Source organism: Vicia villosa, linkage group LG1 (genome assembly GCF_029867415.1).
Source record: "Vicia villosa cultivar HV-30 ecotype Madison, WI linkage group LG1, Vvil1.0, whole genome shotgun sequence".
In the NCBI taxonomy this organism is placed as follows: domain Eukaryota; kingdom Viridiplantae; phylum Streptophyta; class Magnoliopsida; order Fabales; family Fabaceae; genus Vicia; species Vicia villosa.
Window position 1 is genome coordinate 33963201 of NC_081180.1, and position 24524 is coordinate 33987724.

The window sequence follows — 24524 nt, forward strand, 5'->3', positions numbered from 1 at the left end:
ACGCACCACATAGCGGTTGTGATTTATTTTCACACCGCATCGCTTTGATGCTTATGCTGGACTTCTGGCTTTGATGGATGTTAGATTACGTGAAGTATCTTAGTTCTGCTTGCGTTGCTAGCTCACTGCGGATTTGCTATCCGCTCGGTATCATCTCCTTGTCTCTTTTACCGCTTTCCGCATCATCCTATAACATGAGAAGTAGGATTTAGGCATGCATCTGGCCAAGCCCTCGAAAGAGGCTCTGTTTTTGTTGGTGTGTTTACATTTGTGCTTTGCGGCAGGGAGTCACGGTGTAATAAGTCCTATATGGCACTCCGTTAAGTCCTCATGGAAGGCACGCGGAAAGGGTTAGCAATCAACCCCCGCCTAGTCTCATCGAGTCTGTTCATTATGCGCACGCCTCGCGTCGCTTGCTTTTGAACCTGCACAAGATCTTGTTATCGAGTATGTCAGGAAAAGGGTTCATGTAGCCGGACCCCCGCATTTCCTATAGCTCGCGTTGCTCGACGTTGATGCTCGGTGTACGCACGCACCGTTTTCCTTTACGATCCGTGACGGCTTGGTTGCTGAGAGGGGTTCGCCCTCTTGTCTATGGCCCGATCATTTTCGCGAGGTCTAATGCTTGGTTGACTTGGGTTGAGCTGCTCCCCTTGGCTATGGCGGGACCGCTTTTCTACCACTCGGTCAGTACCGTTGGTTTGTTTGCTTTACGAGCGGATGCTCGTTTGTGTGCTCATTGTTTGCTTCCCTTTTCCCCGTAGGTTGATAGGCTAGCTTAGACTTGTACCCTTTGTATGATAACATTAGGTAGCAAGCTTCCCCCCTTAGCTTAGGTTTTCCTCATGCATTCTTTAAAACACAAACCACACTCTTTGATTTTCTTTTCTTAAGAGCTTGTTATTTCCGCTCCATTCCCAGCATAAGTCTCCAAAGGTCGAGTAGCGGAGTGTGAATGTAACTCGTTCACCTAAAAAATACAAAACAAACAAAAATTAGTTAGCCGAGCTACGGTAGCTCTGATTCTGCAAAACAGATACGTAGGCAGCGGGGTAGGGCCCGTGCGAGCACAATCCTTTCTTTTCCCTACATTCTGCATTCATTTTAGTCCAGATTAGCGTAGTTTGCTTACACACCCATAGATTTAGACACTAGCGTGGATACCATCGAGTACGATGGGCGCGAGGGGTGCTAATACCTTCCCCTCGCGTAACCGACTCCCTTACCCTTTTTCTCTGGTCGTGAGACCGTTGTTTTGTTTTGTGGTTTGCTGGCATTCCCTTCCTTTTCAGGATAAATATGTTAGTGGCGACTCTGTTAATTTTCGCGGTAGCGACACCAGCTTCATACAATACGTGAAAGTTGATGTCCTAAATACACTTCACATATAGAACAATAGAAAGAGCTCGAATTTTCATGTCAAATTCTTTGACGAACCTATAACCCACCTAACGTTTCAAACCTCCTTGACGAACGACTAATCTGTTATCTACTAAGGTAAGGTTTTATAGATTAACTTGCCTCACCTCTGCATGGATGTTTCCATAAGGTAAGGTCTTATGAGTTTACATGTCTTCCTTATGCATGAATTACATCCATTAAGGTAAGATCTTCCGAGTTTACCTGTAACACCCTGGATTTCCGCTTACTCCGCGGGGCTGGTCAAGTGGTAGCAGGAATTGCTATGAATACGTACTTAACCCCTAGGTACGTGGTTCGATTCTTGCGGGAGGCAAAAACAATATTTCCTGGGCAGCCGATAAGCGGACCTAGGGGGATTATTGATTAAGTTGGTGACATGCTTGGTAGGCCGGAAGCCCCGCGGGGTAAGCGGAAATCCAGGGTGTTACATTAAAAAGGCGCCTTTTTATGTAACACCCCGATATCCGCTGCACGCATCAACCGTGTCGGCCAACCGAGCATGTTACCGGCTTAATCAATAATCCCCCCTAGGTCCGCTTATCGGCTGCCCAGGAAATATTGTTTTTGCCTCCCGCAGGAATCGAACCATGTACCTAGGGGTTAAGTACATATTCATAGCAATTCCTGCTACCAATTGAGCTAGCTCAATTGGTAGCAGGAATTGCTATGAATATGTACTTAACCCCTAGGTACATGGTTCGATTCCTGTGGGAGGCAAAAACAATATTTCCTGGGCAGCCGGTAAGCGGACCTAGGGGGATTATTGATTAAGCTGGTGACATGCTTGGTAGGCCGGAAGCCCTGCGGGGTAAGCGGAAATCCAGGGTGTTACATTACCTACCTCTCATCTACATGGACTATATCCATTAGGTAAGGTCATTTGGGTTTACCTGCATTCCTTCTCTTAGGGTTTTACCCTCCTACGCTTTGAACTACATTCCCGACAAGACATAGGAATAAAAAATTTGACATAAGATTCCCATTCTCTATGAATCATTATATTGATTCGTATCGAGGATAGAAGTTTTATACGACTTCCTAAGTTTTCTTTACTTTCGAATTCTATATTTGTTCCTAGGGTTTCCTTAATTAACAGATATTTTCCTTTAGATAAATATATACACATCATTAGGATTTCACATCTTTATCCTAAATGACTTATCTAAAGACTAGCTATATTACCATCGTCAATCGAATGATCGACTTTCCATACACCTAACTTAATGATCAATATCACTTATGCATATGAGTATCAAGAGTTTTTGGTGTGATGGCCACACTTAACCACACATATACTGTCACGGGGGTGACCATATTGACTAAACCAACTAGGGTTTCAATCTCGTACTTACAGTTGATGAGTTTACAAGTGGTTTTCTTGTTTCAAATTATTATACTACACTCATATAAATTTAAGTAAGACAAGTATTACAATTCAAATGCATAAAGTTCATTATCATAAGGTAGCTGATTGGACTAGATTTCCAACACAACTAATTGCGTCTCAATCCGAGTTACAGAACTCAAGATATGATGTGAACATTGATTTATACACAATCTGCCTCATGATTCAAATAACAAAACTTATGATTCGTACCATAGCAACCAAAACTAAATTTTTTGCCTAGTTTTATCCTATGATTCAAATCACATGTCTCTTTACTTGAATCACGCTAGAAATGGAATTGTGCTTATACTTTAGCATGTGTCTCGAATCATAGACCCCCTGTTTCGAATCAAATCTCACATACTTCATATTTTCACTTGTTTCCCATGATTTTCTCAATCCATACACATGGTAATCATATACTATCACACCCTAATGATGCTACGATGTTAGAAATAAGGTATAGATCAACATGCATAATCACAATCATATCATTCATGATTATCACATATCAAGCACGTGAACACACAAGATCATTTTCATGAATCAATTTCCAATCCCCATCATGCATTAGCTTAATTGGATCTAAATCTCAAATTGAAGCCTATAAAGGGAACCCCACCTTTGAATAAAACCTCAAACTTTCTGGATTTTGAGATGAAGATGTTGAAATGATGATGCTTGAGAATTCACTCTTTAACCTTGTTTCAGTTTCCTTCTTCTCATGATAATGAATCCTGAACATGGTAGAGTGAAGAAGAGATGATGATGATAATCCTACTACCTTGCTCTTATTAGTCATGAATCCTCTTAAAGTTCCAACTTTACACATGCTAAGATTTCTTACAAGACGAGTCCATCAAGAGCTTTTCCTTTCTCTAACCCTCCAAATCCTATGGTTAATGTTCATCATATCTTCTTTGAAGGATAGAAAAACACTTAGAAAGGGGGGGGGGTTGAATAAGTGTAGCTTTTAAAACTCGTAAGATAAAAACAATTTGCACAATGATTTTTATCCTGGTTCGTTGTTAACTAAACTACTCCAGTCCACCCCCTTGGAGTGATTTACCTCACCTGAGGATTTAATCCACTAATCACACAAGATTACAATGGTTTTCCACTTAGACAACTTCTAAGTCTTCTAGAGTATACTGATCACAACCTGATCACTCTAGGAACAAACTGCTTAGATACCCTCTAAGACTTTCTAGAGTATACAGATCAACAACCTGATCACTCTAGTTCTTAGAACTTAATGTAAAACAAATTCTTTTAAGAGTTACAATGTTTCTTATAAAGCTATTATCACAACTGTGATTTTCTCTTAAGTTTAAGCTTAATCTCACTAATATATTACAATAGCAATGTAGTGAGGTTGAAGATGAAGTTTGAGAGCTTTTTAAATTTGACAGCGTTTCTGTATATTTGCGCAAGTGTTCTTATTCAGCTTCTCATCAGAACTTCTATTTATAGGCGTTTGAGAAGATGACCGTTGGGAGCATTTAATGCTTTGCGTGATCCGTACAGCATTGCATTTAATGTTTCACTCTTTTGTCAACTACCTCGAGCCTTGCTTTCGCTGTGTCTACTGACGTTGCCTTTAATAGCTACTAACGTTCCTTTTGTCAGACAGCGTAGCCTGCCATCTTGTACTTGCTTCTGATCTGATGTTTGTGTAAACAACGTTTGAATATCATCAGAGTCAAACAGCTTGGTGCAGAGCATCTTCTTGTCTTCTGACCTTGAAGTGCTTCTTAGCGTGATACCATGAGAACTTCAGTGCTTCTGCTTCTGATCTCAAGTCCTTCTGATGCTTCCATAGACCATGTTCTGATTCTGCTTGACCATCTTCTGATGTCTTGCTAGACCATGTTCTAATGTTGCATGCTGAACCTTCTGAGTCAGTGCTTCTTGCGCTGATTTTGTGCATACTCTTTATATAATTCCTGAAATGGAAATTGCATAGTATTAGAGTACTACATTATCTCATACAAAATTCATATACATTGTTATCATCAAAACTAAGAATATTGATCAGAACAAATCTTGTTCTAACAATCTCCCCCTTTTTGATGATGACAAAAACATATATAAATGATATGAAATTGCATCAGAATATCAGACGGCTAAAGACAATTACACAGTTATAGCATAAGCATATAAACATAGTGTGTGAATATGTCTCCCCCTGAGATTAACAATCTCCCCCTGAGATAAATAATCTCCCCTGAAATAAATACTGGAAGAAATTTATAAATAAAGGACTTCCCTGAGTATTTTCCATTTCAGTTGAGATGATCACATATGCTTAGATCTTTCAGAACATTCATAGCTTCTGATTCTTGCTTCCATAGGACAGCTTCAGAACTTGAATTTCTTCTTGAATCATTGCATGCTAGATTGTACCAGAACATTGTTGAATGTACCAGAGCATCATCATAGCATCTCTACATCCTGAAATATTACATAACAAACTAAACGACAAAAGTCTGAGCATGAATGAATCAGAACATAATATATGTATCAGAACATATAATACGTATCAGAGCAAAAACAATAATGTTTCAGAGCATATTTAGAACTAAAACATGCATCAGAACATATAAGGAATAAGAATGAGTTAGAGCATATTCTATCATCAGAATATCATAACATTCTTCCTTCTTGCTTCTGATCTTGAAGCATCATAGCACTCAGCTTGCTTCAATTTCCATGAGCTTGATTCCATACAGAATTGCTTTTCCTCATGTCTTTGCTTCTCATGTTGAGCTTTTAAGAATATCTTCACTTCCTGCAAAACACTCAAAGACATAGAACTTGCACATTCTGTTAGAAATACGGAGACTTTCTCCCAGCGACTGATAAAATAAATCAGATCATTTATCACATTTTCTCCCCCTTTTTGTCATAACATCAAAAACACAAAAGATTCAGATGAAAAACAAAACAATATGAGAGAAAAGAAGATAATTTTCATTGATAGCAAAAGAGAATTATCAGAAGGTACAAGGAAGATGCATAGAAGATAGATGCAAGAAATAAAGAAACAACTAAGACACAAAGGACTAAGACGACCCTAGCTTAGACATAATCTTGGCCAGCATGTCATGAATCCCAGCATTGCTCTCAGTCTGCCTCTCCATGAAAGAGAGGAACTCATCATTGGTGTCTTCTTGCTTGTCCATACGAGAAGCTAGCTCAGCTTGGTTCTTCTGAATAACCTCTAGAGTCTTCACCAGAAGAGAGGGTTCTCCAGAAGAAGCTTCACAACTTCTGTTCAGAGGGACAACAATCTCAGCAGCAACTTCCATTGTTAGATCATCATCATGATTTTCCTCAACAGGAATAGTCTCAGCAAGATGATCTTCAGCAGCAGCTTCTTCCATATAAGCATCTTCTTCATACTCAGGAGCAGGAAGATCACAATCTCCATTCTCAAGAGCTTGAAGAATGGCAGCAAGATTCCTTGGAGCAGAAGGACCTTCAACTTCTGGCGGGTCAACAACTTCTGGAATGACCAAATTGGGGTCCTCCTCAGAAGGATTTTCCCTCAGAAAGTCAAACAGTGACTTGAAGTCTCCAGTCAGAACTGGATACTTAGGTCTCCAGACCACAATTTCCCTACAAGGATTGTCTTCCATTTCCGCAGAAATTCGCGCTTCTACAAGTTCATCAATGAATTTCTTCTCTTCAAAGCAATATCTCCCTCCAAGACGACTGAACCAGAAGTCTTCATAGTTCCTCAGAATTTCACAAGGTCGTGGAACAAGTTCTACACAAATTTCCTGAAGTTCTTCAAAATAAGCATCTGCTTTTCTTCGGAAGATTCTCCAGAATTTTCGCATAGCAACATCATTTAATCCAGCATGTTCAACTATTCTGAGAGTATCAAAGACTCTTCTGATATTCCTCTTTACCATTTCATAGATTACACCAATAGGGTATGCTCGGCGGGATTTGATTTTGGTTATGGGAGAGTCTGGTTTTAGAACAAGGTAGGGTTGAGGTTCTCTATCCAAACGAAAAGATGATTCTGCTTCATTCTCAGAATCTAACACTACCAGATCAGATTCAGGACGAGGCTTGGTAGTGTAACTACAGTCACGGAGCAATTGCTCATGTGATGCAGAATTTGGAAGATCAGATACTAAGGGATTGTTTTGAGAGGTGGAAGGAATGGGTTCATAGTGTGCATGAGGTGGGGGTTGAGAAGTGGATATATTTGTGTGAGGTGGAAAGAGAGTTTGAATGGGTTGGATATCAAGAACAGAGATTTCAAGGGCCTGGTCAGAAACAATGTTGGTTGTGGATGGAGATGGAGGAATGAGAGCATTTGTGATGGGTGAATGAGAAGGGGTAAGAGTATTGGTTACAGGAGAAGAAGGAGGTGTGAGAACATGGATATTTATGGGTGATTCTGATGGGGCTTTTTCTGGTTGATTTACTGGTTCAGGGGTTTGAGCAAAATTTATTGGTGCAACTTCTAAACATAAAGCAGGAACAGAATCAGGTTCAGAGAGATGTATACCTTTGGACACCTTCTGAATAGCCTCAAACATAACCTCCAGTTTCCTCTGCTTCTTACTCTTCTGCTCTTCCACAATCTTTTCTTTCCCAAGAGAAATTTCTCTTCTTCTGGCAGATTCCAGTTTCTCCTTCTCATTATCAACAGCCTTCTGACTTTCAACTACTTGAGTTGTTGGTCCTTGAATCATTCCTTCTGGCTGATTCATAGCTTCTTGAGTTTCTTCTTCTTCATCCGAATCTTCAATGATCAATTTTCTTTTTCTTGTCTTCTTCTTTTCAACAGCCTTTTCATTTTCCACATTCTTATTTTTCATTTTTCTCTTCTTCTTTTTCTTCTTCTCAACAGTCTCTTTTTCACTATCTTTATTTTCAACTACAACTTTCTAAACTTCTTCAGCAACAACTTCTTCTTGAGCAGCTTTCTCAACAACAACAGTAGCAACAACTACACTTTGGACTACCTTCTCCTGGTTAACAGAAGGATGATCAATTCGCGTTGTCCTTCTTTCCTTCTTGACAACAGCATCAGGTGCAGCTTCTGAAACATCTTCTAAAGCAGCAGGACTGGAAGTGGAAACCTTCTTGCGACCACCTTTAGCAGGAGCAACTTTGTCTTTTTCTTCCTTGAGTGAGTTCAGGTCTTTAGTTCTGACTCCTGGCAGCTCACTTCTGAAGAAGGACTCAAAGTCAGCAAGAACAAGATCTCTTCTGCTTCTTGCTCCAGGAAGAGGTTGAGGGGTTTGTATGATAACATCAATAACACTCATCTTTCTCAAGGTGACAGCATTCAAGCAACTTCCAGTATCAACAAAAAGATCTTTGATGATCCCTTGAGCTTCCAGGTCTTCAAAAATCTTGGAATGAACCAGAAGATTTGTAATAATTCTTCCAAAAGGAATAATAGTACACTTCTTTGTTCTGAAGGCATTTCTGGAATCCCTCACAGCATTCCACATGTGGTTGAAGATTATGTAGATAACATCAACCTTCTTCTGAGTGGCAATGCAATACAGAATGTATTTCTGCTCATTGTTGACAAAATCTGCAGAATGGGTTGCTTTCCTGTGATAGAAACATCCTAGAAGAATCTTGGTCCAGATTTTGCAGAGATCCTTCATGCCCTTGACGCGATCGGTTTTCTTCACGTCTTTATAGAGAGTAGCCAACACCTCATCCCAATCAGCCCTTAGATTAATTTCATGAGCACCTTCAGGATTTCTTAAATCAAACATCATTCTCAGGATGTTTTCAGTAACGACCACAAACTTCCCATGAACAAAAGACAGAATAGATTTAGGAGCTACAACAGCGTGCACCCAAAATTCTTTTACAAGATCTGGGTAAACCGGTCCACAGAACTCAGCAAATAATGAAGTCCATCCTTGAAATATGATATCTTCTTTAAGATGAAACTCATGTTCTTCAAGACTGTCAAAGTCTACCATAAGTTCACAGATAACTTCCAACTCCTTTTTGGGAATAGAGTAGGAGATAACCGGAACTATTTGCTGATCTTCTTCTTGAAGATGGAGAGGAGCAGATGAACCAGCGTTGAGAGATGATGAAGCAGCCATTGAAACAGTATTGAGATTGCAAGAAATATTTCTAGGGCGGCGTCCCATCAGATTCACTCACGCTTTTACCATCCGCGCAAACACGTGTTCACCATCAGAAGACACTTGATGACAGCTGTGTTGCATTGCATTTGCTTCTGATGATGAATAGAGCTTTTCATCTTCTGATTCTGGTCACTGATTCTGACTACCATTCTTTAGAAATGATCTAGTTCTGATAGGATCATCTTTCTTTCCAAGAATCACATCTTCTGAGTGAGCTGAGGTGAGTCTAGAAGATCTTCTGACTGTTGGCTCTTCAGAAATTCTGAGATTCTCTAAAGATGCAGCAACTTGATCTTCTGATTCTTTGCTTCTGAGATTTTCAGCTTCTGAAACTTTGCTTCTTGGTTCTACTGCTTCTGATATATCAATATCTATATCTGCAAAATTCTCAAACTGCTTTGGCTATTCAAGACCAAGCTTATCATCAAATCTGATATTGATTGATTCTTCTACAACCAATGTTTCAGTGTTGTATACTCTGTAGCCTTTAGAGCGTTCAAAATATCCAAGAAGGAAACATTTTTGTGCCTTAGAATCAAACTTACCAAGATGATCTTTAGTATTCAGAATGAAACAAACACATCCAAAAGGATGAAAATATGAAATGTTGGGCTTTCTGTTCTTCCACAATTCATAAGGAGTCTTATTTAGAATAGGTCTTATAGAGATTCTATTCTGAATATATCATGCAGTGTTTATTGCTTCTGCCCAGAAGTGCTTAGCCATATTGGTTTCATTGATCATGGTTCTGGCCATTTCTTGTAGAGTCCTATTCTTTCGCTCTACAACTCCATTTTGCTGTGGAGTTCTAGGGCAAGAGAAATCATGGGCAATACCATTTTCTTTGAAGAACTCCTCAAAGAATCTGTTCTCAAATTCACCACCATGATCACTTCTGACCTTTATGATTTTGCACTCCTTCTCAAATTGAATCTGAGTGCAGAATTCAAAGAACACTGAATGAGACTCATCCTTGTGTTTTAAAAACTTTACCCATGTCCAGCGGCTATAATCATCTACGATGACTAATCCATATTTCTTCCCTCTGACAGATGCTGTTTTGACTGGTCCAAACAGATCAATGTGCAGAAGTTCTAACGGCCTTGAGGAAGAGACAACATTCTTAGATTTGAAAGCAGGTTTGGAGAACTTGCCTTCTGACATGCTTCACAAAGAGCATCTGATTTGTATTTCAGATTTGGGAGTCCTCTGACCAGATTTAGTTTGTTAATCTGAGAAATCTTTCTCAAACTAGCATGTCCTAATCTTCTGTGCCAGACCCATTGCTCTTCAGAAACAGACATAAGGCAAGTCACCTCCTGCTTCTCAAGATCAGAAAGATCAATCTTATAAATGTTGTTCTTTCTCTTGCCTGTAAATAGGATTGAGCCATCCTTTTGACTTACAGCCTTGCAAGACTTTTGATTGAAGATAATGTCATAACCATTGTCACTTAATTGACTTATGGATAATAAGTTATGCGCTAATCCTTCTACAAGAAGTACATTAGTTATGGAAGGAGAGTTACCAATACTTATGGTTCTAGAGCCAATAATCTTGCCCTTCTGATCTCCTCCAAACTTGACTTCTCCACCAGATTTAAGCACTAGGTCTTGGAACATAGACCTTCTTCCCGTCATGTGTCGCGAGCAACCAGAGTCCAGGTACCATGACATTTTGTGCTTTGTTTTCTTTGCTACTAAGGATATCTGCAACAGAAATTATCTTCTCCTTAGGTACCCACAGTTTCTTGGGTCCTTTCTTGTTAGTTTTCCTCAAGTTCTAGTTGAACTTGGGTTTAGCATGATAAGTAACAGGAGGAACAACATGATATTCTTTAGGTTTGGCAGCCTGATATTTTTTAGGTTGTGTCACATGCTTCTTGGTGTGTGTAGTGTTAAAGCTTTTGGCATTTGAAGTGAGCCTAATATCATGTGAGTGGCCATATTTGAACGGATCATACAATGGCTTGTATGTGATTTTCAAATCATCTACAGGTTCAAATTTATGTGGCATATCACCCTCATAGCCAACGCCAATCCTTTTGTTTCCAGAAACATCATATATCATAGAAGCAAGGTGACTTCTGCCAATACTTCTAGATAGAAACTTCCTGAAGCTCGAGTCATATTCTTTCAGAATATGATTGAGGCTAGGAATGGATTTTTCTGATTCAGAAGGAGATCCAATGTCTTTGGATAATTTTAAAACTTTTTCCTTCAGTTCAGAATTTTCCACTTCCAGCTTCTTAGTTTCAAATTCAAATAGCTTTTTCAGCTTTTTGTATTTGATACTAAGATGAGCCTTGAGTTCCAGAAGTTCAGTTAAACTGGAAACTAACTCTTCTCTAGATAGTTCAGAAAATACCTCTTCAGAATCTAATTCTGATGTAGATTCTGTTCCGTCATCCACTGTGGCCATCAGTGCAAGGTTTGCCTGCTCGCCTTCAGAGTCTGATTCTGATTCTGATTCTGAATCATCCCATGTTGCCATAAGACCTTTCTTCTTATGAAACTTCTTCTTGGGATTCTCCTTCTGAAGTTTTGGACATTCATTCTTGAAGTGTCCAGGCTCATTGCACTCATAGCAGATGACCTTCTTCTTGTCAGATCTTCTGCCTCCAGAAGATTCTCCTCTTTCAGGCTTCTTTGAATTTCTAAAGCTCTTGAACTTCCTTTGCTTGCTCTTCCAGAGATGGTTTACCCTTCTGGAGATCATGGACAGTTCATCTTCTTCTTCTGATTCTGATTCTTCAGAATCTACTTCTTCAGCCTGAAAAGCGTTAGTGCATTTTTTATAATTAGATTTTAACACAATAGACTTACCTTTCTTCTGAGGTTCATTAGCATCCAGCTCAATTTCATGACTCCTCAGAGCACTGATCAATTCTTCAAGAGAGACTTCATTCAGATTCTTGGCAATTTTGAAAGTAGTCACCATAGGACCCCATCTTCTTGGCAAGCTTCTGATGATCTTCTTGACATGATCAACCCTTGTGTATCCCTTGTCAAGAACTCTCAATCCAGCAGTTAGCGTTTGAAATCTTGAGAACATCTTCTCAATATTTTAATCATCCTCCATCTTGAAGGCTTCATATTTCTGGATCAAGGCAAGAGCTTTAGTCTCCTTGTCTTGGGCATTTCCTTCATGGGTCATTTTCAATGACTCATATATATCATAGGCAGTTTCCCTGTTAAATATCTTCTCATATTCAGCATGAGAGATAGCACTCAGCAAAACAGTCCTACACTTATGATGATTTTTGAATTGCTTCTTTTGATCATCATTCAAGTGTAGCTTTTAAAACTTGTAAGATAAAAACAATTTGCACAATGATTTTTATCCTGGTTCGTTGTTAACTAAACTACTCCAGTCCACCCCCTTGGAGTGATTTACCTCACCTGAGGATTTAATCCACTAATCACACAAGATTACAATGGTCTTCCACTTAGACAACTTCTAAGTCTTCTAGAGTATATTGATCACAACCTGATCACTCTAGGAACAAACTGCTTAGATACCCTCTAAGACTTTCTAGAGTATACTGATCAACAACCTGATCACTCTAGTTCTTACAACTTAATGTAAAACAAATTCTTTTAAGAGTTACAATGCTTCTTATAAAGCTATTATCACAACTGTGATTTTCTCTTAAGTTTAAGCTTAATCTCACTAATATATTACAACAGCAATGTAGTGAGGTTGAAGATGAAGTTTGAGAGCTTTTTGAATTTGACAGCGTTTCTGTATATTTGCGCAAGTGTTCTTATTCAGCTTCTCATCAGAACTTCTATTTATAGGCGTTTGAGAAGATGACCGTTGGGAGCATTTAATGCTTTGCGTGATACGTACATCATTGCATTTAATGTTTCACTCTTTTGTCAACTACCTCGAGCCTTGCTTTCGCTGTGTCTACTGACGTTGCCTTTAATAGCTACTAACGTTCCTTTTGTCAGACAGCATAGCCTGCCATCTTGTACTTGCTTCTGATCTGATGTTTGTGTAAACAACGTTTGAATATCATCAGAGTCAAACAGCTTGGTGCAGAGCATCTTCTTGTCTTCTGACCTTGAAGTGCTTCTTAGCGTGATACCATGAGAACTTCAGTGCTTCTGCTTCTGATCTCAAGTCCTTCTGATGCTTCCATAGACCATGTTCTGATTCTGCTTGACCATCTTCTGATGTCTTGCCAGACCATGTTCTGATGTCGCATGTTGAACCTTCTGAGTCAGTGCTTCTTGCGCTGATTTTGTGCATACTCTTTATATAATTCCTGAAATGGAAATTGCATAGTATTAGAGTACCACATTATCTCATACAAAATTCATATACATTATTATCATCAAAACTAAGAATATTGATCAGAACAAATCTTGTTCTAACATTCTTGTCTTCCCTTGATCTCGAGCTCGATCAAGTACCCTGATACTTCCAATTTATTCCTTCGTTTATCGCTACTCCTTTAACAAAACCCCTGTTCTTCAAAGCCTTCACTCGGATGAATCCAAATTGCGAACGTATCGTGACCCAAGATTACCAAAGTGATCCTCTGGTTACTGTTATTCCTCTGACAGAACTCCCGTTCTTCAAAGCTTTCACTCGGCTGAATCCAAATTGCGTAATATTGTGAAAAAACTCCCAAATTAATCCTCGATCTTAGAAGAAAACCCCAAATGGATTTATCTTGAAATCCCCAAAGAATTTTCAACCCAATTGATTACACCAAATCCTAATTAGACCTTATTAAACTATCTATTGATCACAAAACAAAAATGATTATGTGTAGTTGTTGTATGTATGCAATGAGAGGGGATGAAATTTTTTGTATATTTTTGGTGTCAATGATGAGAAAGGATGCATGAATGACTATATATATATATATATATATATATATATATATATATATATATATATATATATATATATATATATACGACTCAAGTGAGAACACTTGATTATTATGAGAAATGAGAACAATGAATCACAACCATTAAATTTTGATTTTGTTGATTTTAATGGACTAGATTGGTTTCTCTTTCTATGATCATTAGTATTTATTTTAAATCAACATAGAAAGAGAAACCAATCTAGTCCATTAAAATCAACAAAATCAAAATTTAATGGTTGTGATTATATATATATATATATATATATATATATATATATATATTGTGTGTGTGTGAGAAAGAATGAAATAGAAAAAGTAGGTTTGCAAAATTATAAAATTAGACATTTTGAACCTTGGGAGCTGACCTATTCGAGGTGAGAGTCGACTCCTAAGAGCAAGGGAGTCGATCTATACTGCTTGGGAGTCGACTCCAAGTGGATAGAGAAGTTTTTGAAAAATTCTGCTTCAGTAGGAGTCGAGACATACCACGTGGAACTCGACTCCTTCGTGTTATGTATCGATTCCAAATGGCTGGAAGTCGACTCATCCTTAATAGAGATTTAAAATTCAAAATAGCTTTCAATGGAAGTTGATCCACAACCCGAGTGAGTCGACTCCTTAGTGCTATGTGTCGACTCCAAGGCCCCTATGTATCGACTCATTTTTTTAGAGTTTTCTTTTAAAAGGCTGTCAGTGGAGTCAACTCTTAACACAAATGAAATAAAACGTGAGATTGTTGCATTTGCATTATCATATTTTCAAAAATATTATTTCATAAAAATTAAAATGTAAATTTTTTGGTACTCAAGAGTTTTAGTTGTGTACTTTTTAGTCGAAATCAATTTAAAATTTTATTTATATTTAAATAAAATAATTTTAAAAATTGACATGATATTAAATAATATTATTCGATCGGATGATAACTAAATTCATTCAAAATGGACAGCAAACACGTTTTCTATTTGGGGCGGTACATGGACGAAAATTTATATTGAAGGATACCGTCTCAGCTTTGTATATTTTGAGGGAAATTAGAAGAAATATCGTAGAAAATCTCAGTTCTGGAATAAGTAACTTGCTGTATCACGTTGAGGTAAGTGCATGAAGTTGGATGATTATTTTCCCCTTTTTGTTTTCTAAATTGGATGTATATGTTAAGCATGACTTAGTTACTATACTAAATGTTATAGGTTTCAAGTTTTTAATTAAGATTACCAGAATAAAATTGAGAAAAGAAATGTTAAACCCTAAACTACTACAATTAACTTCTATTTTAGTCCTAGGAACTTATAAGCTATAAGTTAGGTATAACATGAATTAACATGAGAAATAACAACATTGTTTTGACTTGTTACCTTATTTCATCTCAAGACAACTTATATTAGAGGCAACCATAACAATGGAAAGAACAACAAAAATGCATAACATGACTCAAATACACACACTGAAAGCTACATGAGAAATAGCAGCAACATTTTCTTCATGCGGAACTGGAATCTGGACAAGGAGGAACTGCTACATCAGTGATCCCTTCTAACATCAACACCACACCCTTCATTGTTGGCCGGAGAAGAGGATCATCTTGGATACACCACAGTGCCACCTTAATCATATTTTCCATCACATTGTTATCAATGACTTCCCAAGGTACAAGCTTATTTACCTCTCCTGAAACAAAGCATTTATAGGCCCAACCCGAAAGAAGAACCTCCTCAGGTTCCAAGACATTAACATCTATGTTTCTTCTGCAACATAAGATTTCCAACAGCATTATTCCGTAGCTATAAACATCTGTTTTCACTGATATTGGCACGTTCTTGTTCCATTCCGGGGCCATATATCCTCTTGTACCTCTGGCCATCGTGAATGTTCTGGTTTGGTCCGGCATTAAAAGTTTTGCTAGCCCAAAATCCGATATCTTGGCGGTCCAAAACTCATCCATCAAAATGTTTTGAGGCTTTAAGTCGCAATGAATGATTGGAGCGTCACACTCTTCATGGAGATACAAAATTCCTCTCGCAATATCCAGTGCTATTCTAACTCTCTCATTCCAATCCGGACGTCTTTGATCACCAAAGAGAAGCTTTCCAAGCGAACTGTTGCTCATGTACTCATAAACCAGAAGCCTTTTCGAACCCTCAACACAAAAACCCAGCAATCTAACTAGGTTCCTGTGGTGGGTTTTCCCAATGGATCTCACCTCTGCTTGAAACTCCCTTTCCCCTTCTTCCACCAGCTTCTCTAGTCTCTTCACTGCAATCAATCTCTTACCTCTGTTTAAGGTCCCTTTGTAAACAGATCCAAAAGATCCCTTACCCAATTCTTCCTTGAACTGATTTGTTGCTCTTTTCAGCTCGTTGTATGAAAACCTTCTCAAAGCCACATCGTCATTCAGCCCAATGTTCACAGTGTCCGATAACCTTTTGTAGCTCAATACCCGAATCTTGTAAATGTAATGGCAGGATATAACAACTGCTGAAACCAGAAGCACAGTAAATATTGATGTAACAACAATAATATGCACCACCGCATCGTTACTGGTAGTCTTGATTGGAGGTGGTGATGGTTGTAGGGGGGACTGTGTATCATTCAACTTCCAGTTTTCCATGCTGTTTTTCCCCACCTTTAAGAATGCTGTGGTCGACTCGTCATCTTCATGTGTTCTTCTGACATATCTCAAAGGCAACCCTTGTTTCTTGCATGATCTTGCTCCATCATCATACAGTGCAGCCCAACAGTTGCAATCAACCAAACAAGCAGATGAGCAATCTTGTTCCGAAGACATATCTTTAGTCTCAAAATAAGGATGGTCCTCCCATAAAATATTGTTCATCGGGACTATGTTATAAAAGGCCACACCATCATTATTACCTCTACACTCTACTTTCGAATAGTTCCTTTCGCAACCAAGAGTCTTTTCATTTTCATCTATAAATTTGTATCCCTTGAGGCAGTTGCATAATGGTTTGTCGTCATCGAATGTGCAGTAACTGTTGAAGCTACAAAACCCCTTTACTTCACATGGGTTATTCCCGGGCCAACTTGTGATCATTTTGTTACTTGCACTATTATTTGGATGAGCATATAGGCGAAAAACCCCATCAAAATCCAAGGTCGCACGATAAATAGTCTGGTTTCCTCCAGTCTTCTGCTGGTGTTTTTCCGCATCAAACAAAGTGGTAATAAGACTAGAATCACGGTTACTATCCAAGATCTGTAGTAGACCTGTATTGTTGAGGTAAAGATGATAGTTGACATTGACACTAGCAGTATTAGAGGACCAATAAGCATCCCAACCTGATTGTGTAGTGTATGCTGGATACAAAACAAGATTTCCATCAACCTGCATGTTAAGACGAAACCTCCCAGTTGAGCTGTTGGCATCTGATAAACTAGAGGAAAGTTGGCCTCCGCTAGGTAGAGATTGACTCCCCAACAAAGTATCCGTGGGGTGATCGAAACTCTGCCATATGATTCTGGAAATATTATTGTAGTCATATAGTACAAAGTTGCCAGAATCAAGCATGGATGCAGAGGAAGCTCTTGCATTAGCATTAACAATAAGCTTCTCTTGTCCATGTTGATCAGTTAGTATTATCCCGTTCGTGGTAAATTGTAGCTTTGAAGTTGAGGATACCGGAGGGTCATCACGGTTTGCAGTCCATACTATCGTCCTACTCATCTTACCAACCAACCAAATTCCAACCACAAAGCCATTGTTGTCTTGTGTATAAAAGCCAAAAGCAAATAGGCCAGAACGGGAAAGCCATAAAGAGTTGTAATCACTGCCAGTAGGGGAAAGTGAGGAACCTGGTGCTATCCGCTCTGGTAGTTTTTGATGTGTTTGAGCTCCATTATTTGGTACTGATAAGTACATGATCAGCAGGATGGTGGCAGTTGCAGTATAGGCATCCATAGTTAATGGGTTTTGAAGTATATGGAAACAGATCCCCTTGTGTCAGTATTGGTATTCTATATTACTATGTATTATTTAAGTTGACTGTGTCAATGTTTTTGAATCCGTGCTATGGAAGATGTCTGTAATTGTCCCTGTCATGCATAGTATGCTGAATAGTAGTCGTCCATTGCCTTGCATACTGGCTCGATTCCAAGGACATATTTTTCTTGGTCAAAACCTCACATTAAATACTTGTGGAAAATTAGCACAGCAAGAGTAGGAGAACTTGACAAACAAATCCAATCACAAAAGTGTTCAAAGTATCTCATTTTGTTTGAAAATTTGTAGGGGATGAGAGGGAAATATTACCCTATACCCCTATATGGCTATATAGTTATCCCTCACCCCAAATTTTTTGTAAGGTTGGCCGCATGGCTGGGTCAAACGGTTATGTCAAGACCGTAACTAAAAATCATGCATCAAGTGATACCATAAAGAATTAAAAATCTAATGGGCTGAAAATTTTTAATGGATGTTTAGTTCATTATGTTTATTATTGTAAAAGGCGGGTTGTTGTCTATGCTGTTTGTAAAATACCTGTTTAGAATTTACTTGAAAATGTGTGTTGCGCTTTTCCCCTACGTGGGCACGAAGCACCCTTCCTTTTAATTTAATTTTGTAGAAGTTAGTCCGGATGCCCACGCAATGTCGAAAGAGCCTATTGAAAATGTTGAACTCTCAATAAAAGGCCGGTGTGCACTAAGATCAAAAGAAACTAGGATGTCTTACAAATTAGACAGATTGGAAATCAAAAATGACAAAATTGGTTCATCTCATCCGAGAAAGAATCTGACACAAAACGGGACAACATCTTTAAATTACTACTATCTGATTGAATTCTCTTAGTTTTTATATTCGTTTTGCAGGAAAAGAGGTGGGTTTGTTCCATAAGAGAAAACAAGCCAACCCGGAATCACCGAGGTCTGCCAGAAGGGAGGGGGGAGACTGATGAATAACGTAAAAAGGAATGAGAACAGGGAGATCAGAGATCAGTCCAACAGTGGCTGCCACTCCTTGCATCCCTTAAGAAACACCTCAAATACCCAATAAACACAGTACAATTGTGGTCTCACCTGGTTCACACCAGAGAGATTATTCAAATAATGTTCTTTGTAGCAACTAAAAGAAATCCTCATGCCATACCAATTTTTGATATTTAGATGTCAGCCAAACACAACTATTTTTTTATCAAGTTAATCGCAACACAGGCTGAATTCAAGCTAAAACTGAAACTCCAGAAATACATGTTACAAAGAAGTTATACAAGCAAATATCATACAAATATTTAATATTACACAACTTCCATGAGTAAACAATATGAACAACAAATTTAAGATAAAAATGAAACTGCAGACGCAGAAATAATAAATCACACCAGCAAACCATAATATCCCTACCAGACTATTCAACCAAACGAGTTGGAGATGGAGGAACTGGAATCTCTTTCAAAGCTTCCAACATCAATATTACATTCTTCATTGTAGGGCGGAGAGATTGGTGGTTTTGCACACACCACAACCCCACCTTCACCATTGTTTCCAATATCTTCCAGTCCACATCTTTTTCACCATGTCTGATAAGTTTGTTTAATTGTCCGGCTGCAAAACATTGATATACCCAGCTGGATAGAAGGATTTCATCAGATGAGGAAATATTATTCATCTCTTTACTTCTTCTCAGACAGATAATCTCCAACAATATCACCCCAAAACTGTAAATGTCAGATTTTACTGATACTGATGCATCCTCCTTCTGCCACTCAGGGGCCAAGTACCTGCTTGCGCCATCATCCCCTATTTTAGTTCTTGAATGTCCCCTCTTTGATAGTCTTGCCAATCCAAAATCAGATATTTTTGCAGTCCATGCTTCATCCATAAGAATATTTCGAGGATTTATATTGCAATGGATGATTCGGACTTCACACTCTTCATGTAGATACAGTAGTCCTCTAGCCACGTCCAATGCAAGTTTCATTCTCTCTTTCCAAGTTATTCTTGTTTCCTGTTCAAAGAGGAGATTTGCAAGAGAACCTTTGCTGACAAATTCATAAACAAGTAGCTTCTTGGACCCTTCTATGCAGAAACCAATAAGCTTTACTAAATTCCTGTGATGAGTTCGAGCAATGGCCGTAATTTCAGCTTGGAATTCCCTCTCCCCTTCCTCAGCAATTCTCTCATCCAGTCTCTTCACTGCAATACTTCTGTTATTCTCGTCTATTTTACCTTTATAAACAGTTCCAAATGATCCTCTCCCTATCTCTTCTGAAAATTGCCCCGTTGATTTTACGAGTTCGTCAAAAGAAAACGAACGCAAGGAACATTCTTCAGTAAATTCAAGTTTTTCGCTTTCAGACAACATTGCATACCTTATAACTTGACGCCTGTAAGTGAAGAAAATGGACACCGCCATGACCAAACAAATCAATGAAACGACGCCCAAAGTAAGCGCTAAGATCATTATCAGGTTTTTCTTGTTGTCAATAATAACCTTAGGCTTAGATTCGTTGGTGTGGTTTGAGGTTGGAGGTGAAATAGTATTGGAAATTTTTGGAGTCTTTACTAAGGCCACAGGCACAGTGGAAGAAGAATCATTTTGAGTCCTTCCCCATATAAGTGGAAGCCTATATATATTGCAGTTGCCTTTGGTATATATTGCTCCCCCGCAACCACAATCTTGTGCACAAGTCTTCTCACAAGTTTCCATCTTCATCATGGGTATAACAGAATATGGAACATCACCCCAAAGCATATTCTCAAAGCGAGTAAAATTATACAACAGCGTTCGGTCTTTACTGCTTTCACAATCGTCTTTGCTATGCGTCTGTATGCAGTCCATAGGCACACTTTTAGTATTGGAAGGGATGAAACCAGGATAACATTTGCAGACAACATCACCTCTTAAGTCGGAGGTACAATAACTGTTCAACCCGCAAAGCCCCTTCACTGTACATGTATCGTTTAGTGCTTGCCACAACATTACCACTCCAGAGCTATTGTTGCCCTCAAAGTGAAATTGGTGCTCATACAATCTCAAATTTCCATCTACATCTAGTGTTGCACGGTAGATTGAAGTTGTGTTGTTGTGTGATGACTTCTTTCTAGGCTTATTGCTATCATTGAAACATAGCCTATTACTACTACCACTACCTTCATTTAGGCAAAGAAAGCCTTGATTGCTAAGACCGAGTTTTTGGTATTGGTACATTTGATTCTGAGTATTTGAAGCCCAGTAAGCATCGAGCTCGCTGGATCCGCTGTACAAGGGGTAAGCGACGATGTTTCCATCAGCTTGTATGGTGAGATAGAAACATCCACTTGAATGGTCTGATTTGGAAATACTTGAGACTAAATCATATTCATCACCACCACTAGTCAAATTCTGACCTCCTAATATTGTGTCAGTTGGGTGATCAAAGCTTTGCCATATAACATTAAAATCATCATCATAGAGCACAAAGTTTCCAGAATCGAGCATAGATGCCCATGAGACTAACCCCGTATTTGAATCTCTTGTGTCTATATTGTTAGGTGAATCTCCCCTTCCATTTTGAATTAGCAGGCCTTGCTCTGTCAAATTCAACATAGATTTGGAGGAGACTTTTGGCGCATCACGGTTAGCGGTCCACACAACAGTTTTGTTTTCAGATGGACTAACTAGCCATATCCCAACAGCAAAGCCACTACTTTGTGGATAAAATCCGAAAGCAAAATGGCCAGAACTTGATGGCCATGAACTATTTTTGCCTTTTGGAGAGAGTGAAGACCCTAACCGAATGATACTGCTGGAGACATTTTTTTCAGTTGTTGTGTATGTGGCTTCTATTATTGTCAATATCATGAAGAACTGTAGAAACATAACAAGGGTGGAAGCCGTAGTAGGATTCGAAAACTATTGTAAGTCTGTAACTTTCACAGGTCGCAAAAGAAAATTATGATTCTTACTTGTCCATCAAGTCTCTCACCAAACAAGAACAGAACATGCTTTATTGAATAATTGATTATCGCTTTGAAGACTTGACTAACTCTCATGCATTGTTTCAAGTCATCCTGGATTTGAAAGTTCAACATATTGACTCAATAACTAGTGGTTTATATGCATTGTTGATTCACTGTTCCAGGTACAACAATGAGGGGAAAATCAAGAATAGGTAAGACATGTTGACTATTCATGGATAATTTGTCTTGGTAAAAATAAATTACTAGATCGAGATTAATTAACCAATTTTAATTATATTTATAAAATTAGAGGTTTTGTTCGAATCCCCTTTTTCATCACAACTTGTTGTTCGTTTTTCAATTACTATGATTGTTCATCTAAAATTACGATAAATTAGTAAAACAGACTAAAATTAATGTCTTGCCTCAAAGTCGTTTTTTCTCTAACATAACATCCTAGTGTTTTAGGCAAATTAATATTACAGAGAGTTGCTAATGATCATTTCTTGCAATATGTTGAGTAGGTGTGTTCGCGGTGCGGTTCAGATCGTTTTGACGAAAACAATCATCTGAATCGTAAGAGAAAAAATCATGCGGTTTGGTTTGATTCGATTGGCTTTTAAAAAAAACCAAATCAAACCAATGCGGTTTGATTTTGTTCGGTTTTTTACAAATATTTTATCGAGTCATATATATATATATATATATATATATATATATATATATATTTGTATTTAAACATTCATATATTATTAAATAACAATAAAACTCGTCATATTTTGACAATAACTTTTTAATTAATATGTAAAACTTAAATTACACTAATGAGTGAAATGGTCCTTAAAATTTGTATGGAGTAATAGTTGTTCGTCAATTTTTATTTTTTGGTGGACATTTGTTCCATTTATATCACGAATGCAATTGTGAGTTTTTTTTTTCTCTTGAAATCTTGAACTAATGAGTAAATACCAGTGACACTAACTCTGCTGTTCCATTCTTGTATGTATTCATGTATTTGCTTGATGTCTTCTGAGTTGAAGCTAATGGACTTAATAATTTGGAGTTATCCCTTTGATATAGGTGGATATCAAAAGCTGATATGACATAAAATTTTAGCATTTCAAAGAACTTCAGGACAGCGTCAATTCTAAAATATATATACAAAAAATATTTTCAAAATCAAAACAAATTGTTTGTTCTTTTAACTAACAAGATGTTTCTTACAGGAAGATTGTGTTAACAGTATACAATTAAACCATACAAATTGATGAGGAAATGAGAACGGCACAATCCTAGATAGTCGCGATGTTGAACTGGCAAGTGTTTAAAACCATCGTTACAAACGCACTCTTCCTTCATTCTTTCCCTCCTTCTTCTTCCATTAAAGATACACCTATTCATTAAAGTAGTAACTAACATTTACACATAGAACCTCAGAATCTTTCAACAACAAAAAGTATAACTGATAAATTTTTTCCAAACAATAACGTTTGAATCATATATAAGATATTTCTCTTTTAATTCATTGTCCTTTTTCAGATGCTTCTATTACTCGCCTTTTATTTGTATTTGTATTAATAAAAAATTTCTTTACTATATCCAAAGGGATGAAAAATGAAGCAATGCTGTTATATAGTTATGATATAGCATAATGGAATATATTATTTAGTACAAAATGTTATCAAAGTTCAAATATAGGGGCGATGGAGCATTATCAAAGTTCAAATATAGTGGAATATATTATTGAAGGTAATAAAATTTATTTTCTCCTATTAAAAAAAAATATAATCATTCATTTAACTATGTATCGCTATTATAAAACAATTATATTCTCTATTATAAAATAATTATATTATTTTAAAATTATATTATAATATAATTTTTTGTTTTTATTATATTTTGAAAATAATTATATTTTAAAAATAAAAGCGTGCGTACCACACTATTACTCGTGCAAACTAGGGGTGTTCGTGGTTCAAGAACTGCACTGAACTGAACCAAATTAGTGATTCAGTTCAGTTTTTAAAAACCACTTTAATAAAAAACCAATTAACAGTTAAAGCAATTTCAATTCAGTTTTAAATTGGTTTTGAACCAGATTGTATCTATAAACTGGTTTACAATCAATTTCTAGTTATAAATTGATTTAAAACCAGTTTATATTTAAAAGTCAAATTTATTTTATAAATTGTTTTTTAAAATTGTTTTTTTTTTAATTTATCTCCCTCTCTTTTTATCTTTATATATATATTACGGTATAAATAATTTGGTTTTTATCTGTATTGTCATATGCTTTGTTATAGTTTATGCGCTCCATTGGCTCTGTATTTATGGCATGGTTTTCGTTTTGAAACAAACAAGAGTCCCCTGTTCGAAACTTATCTTAAGAATATTTGTTTTTTATTTTATCAACCTATGCACTGAACATTAGGGGATACGTGAACAGCTACGCCAGTGATATGTCCATCTATACATTATTTTTCTTTTTTAACTAAATAATTAAAATTTATTATGGGTTCAAAAGGTAACCATTCTTTGTAGTAACCTTCAATTTTATTTCATATTTTAATAACTCGATTTTCATGTGTTTTCGAAAAAACTCATTTTTTTCATATTTACAAATAACTCGATTTTTATGTGTTTTCGAAAACTTAATTTTTCATTTTTTTTTTCAAAAAACTTAATTTTTTGTACTTCGGAAAAAACTGATTTTTTCGCATTTTCGAAAATTCAATTTTTTGTGTTTCAGAAAACTCGATTTTTCTTTTTTTTTTTTCCCGAAAAAATT

The 24524-nt window shown here is 37.3% G+C and overlaps 2 protein-coding genes across 2 annotated transcripts; both read right to left on the reverse strand.

The window, feature by feature from the left end:
* Nucleotides 1-15193: 15193 nt before the first annotated feature.
* Nucleotides 15194-17897, reverse strand: LOC131633650 (G-type lectin S-receptor-like serine/threonine-protein kinase LECRK1). Its single transcript, XM_058904350.1, has one exon. The coding sequence runs from the start codon at nt 17757-17759 to the stop codon at nt 15324-15326; it is 2436 nt and encodes an 811-aa protein (XP_058760333.1). The 5' UTR covers nt 17760-17897; the 3' UTR covers nt 15194-15323.
* An 856-nt stretch (nt 17898-18753) lies between these two features.
* LOC131633639 (G-type lectin S-receptor-like serine/threonine-protein kinase LECRK3) lies at nt 18754-21841 on the reverse strand. Its single transcript, XM_058904339.1, has one exon. It carries the CDS (start codon nt 21654-21656, stop codon nt 19203-19205), a length of 2454 nt encoding a protein of 817 aa, XP_058760322.1. The 5' UTR covers nt 21657-21841; the 3' UTR covers nt 18754-19202.
* Between the last annotated feature and the right edge of the window lie 2683 nt (nt 21842-24524).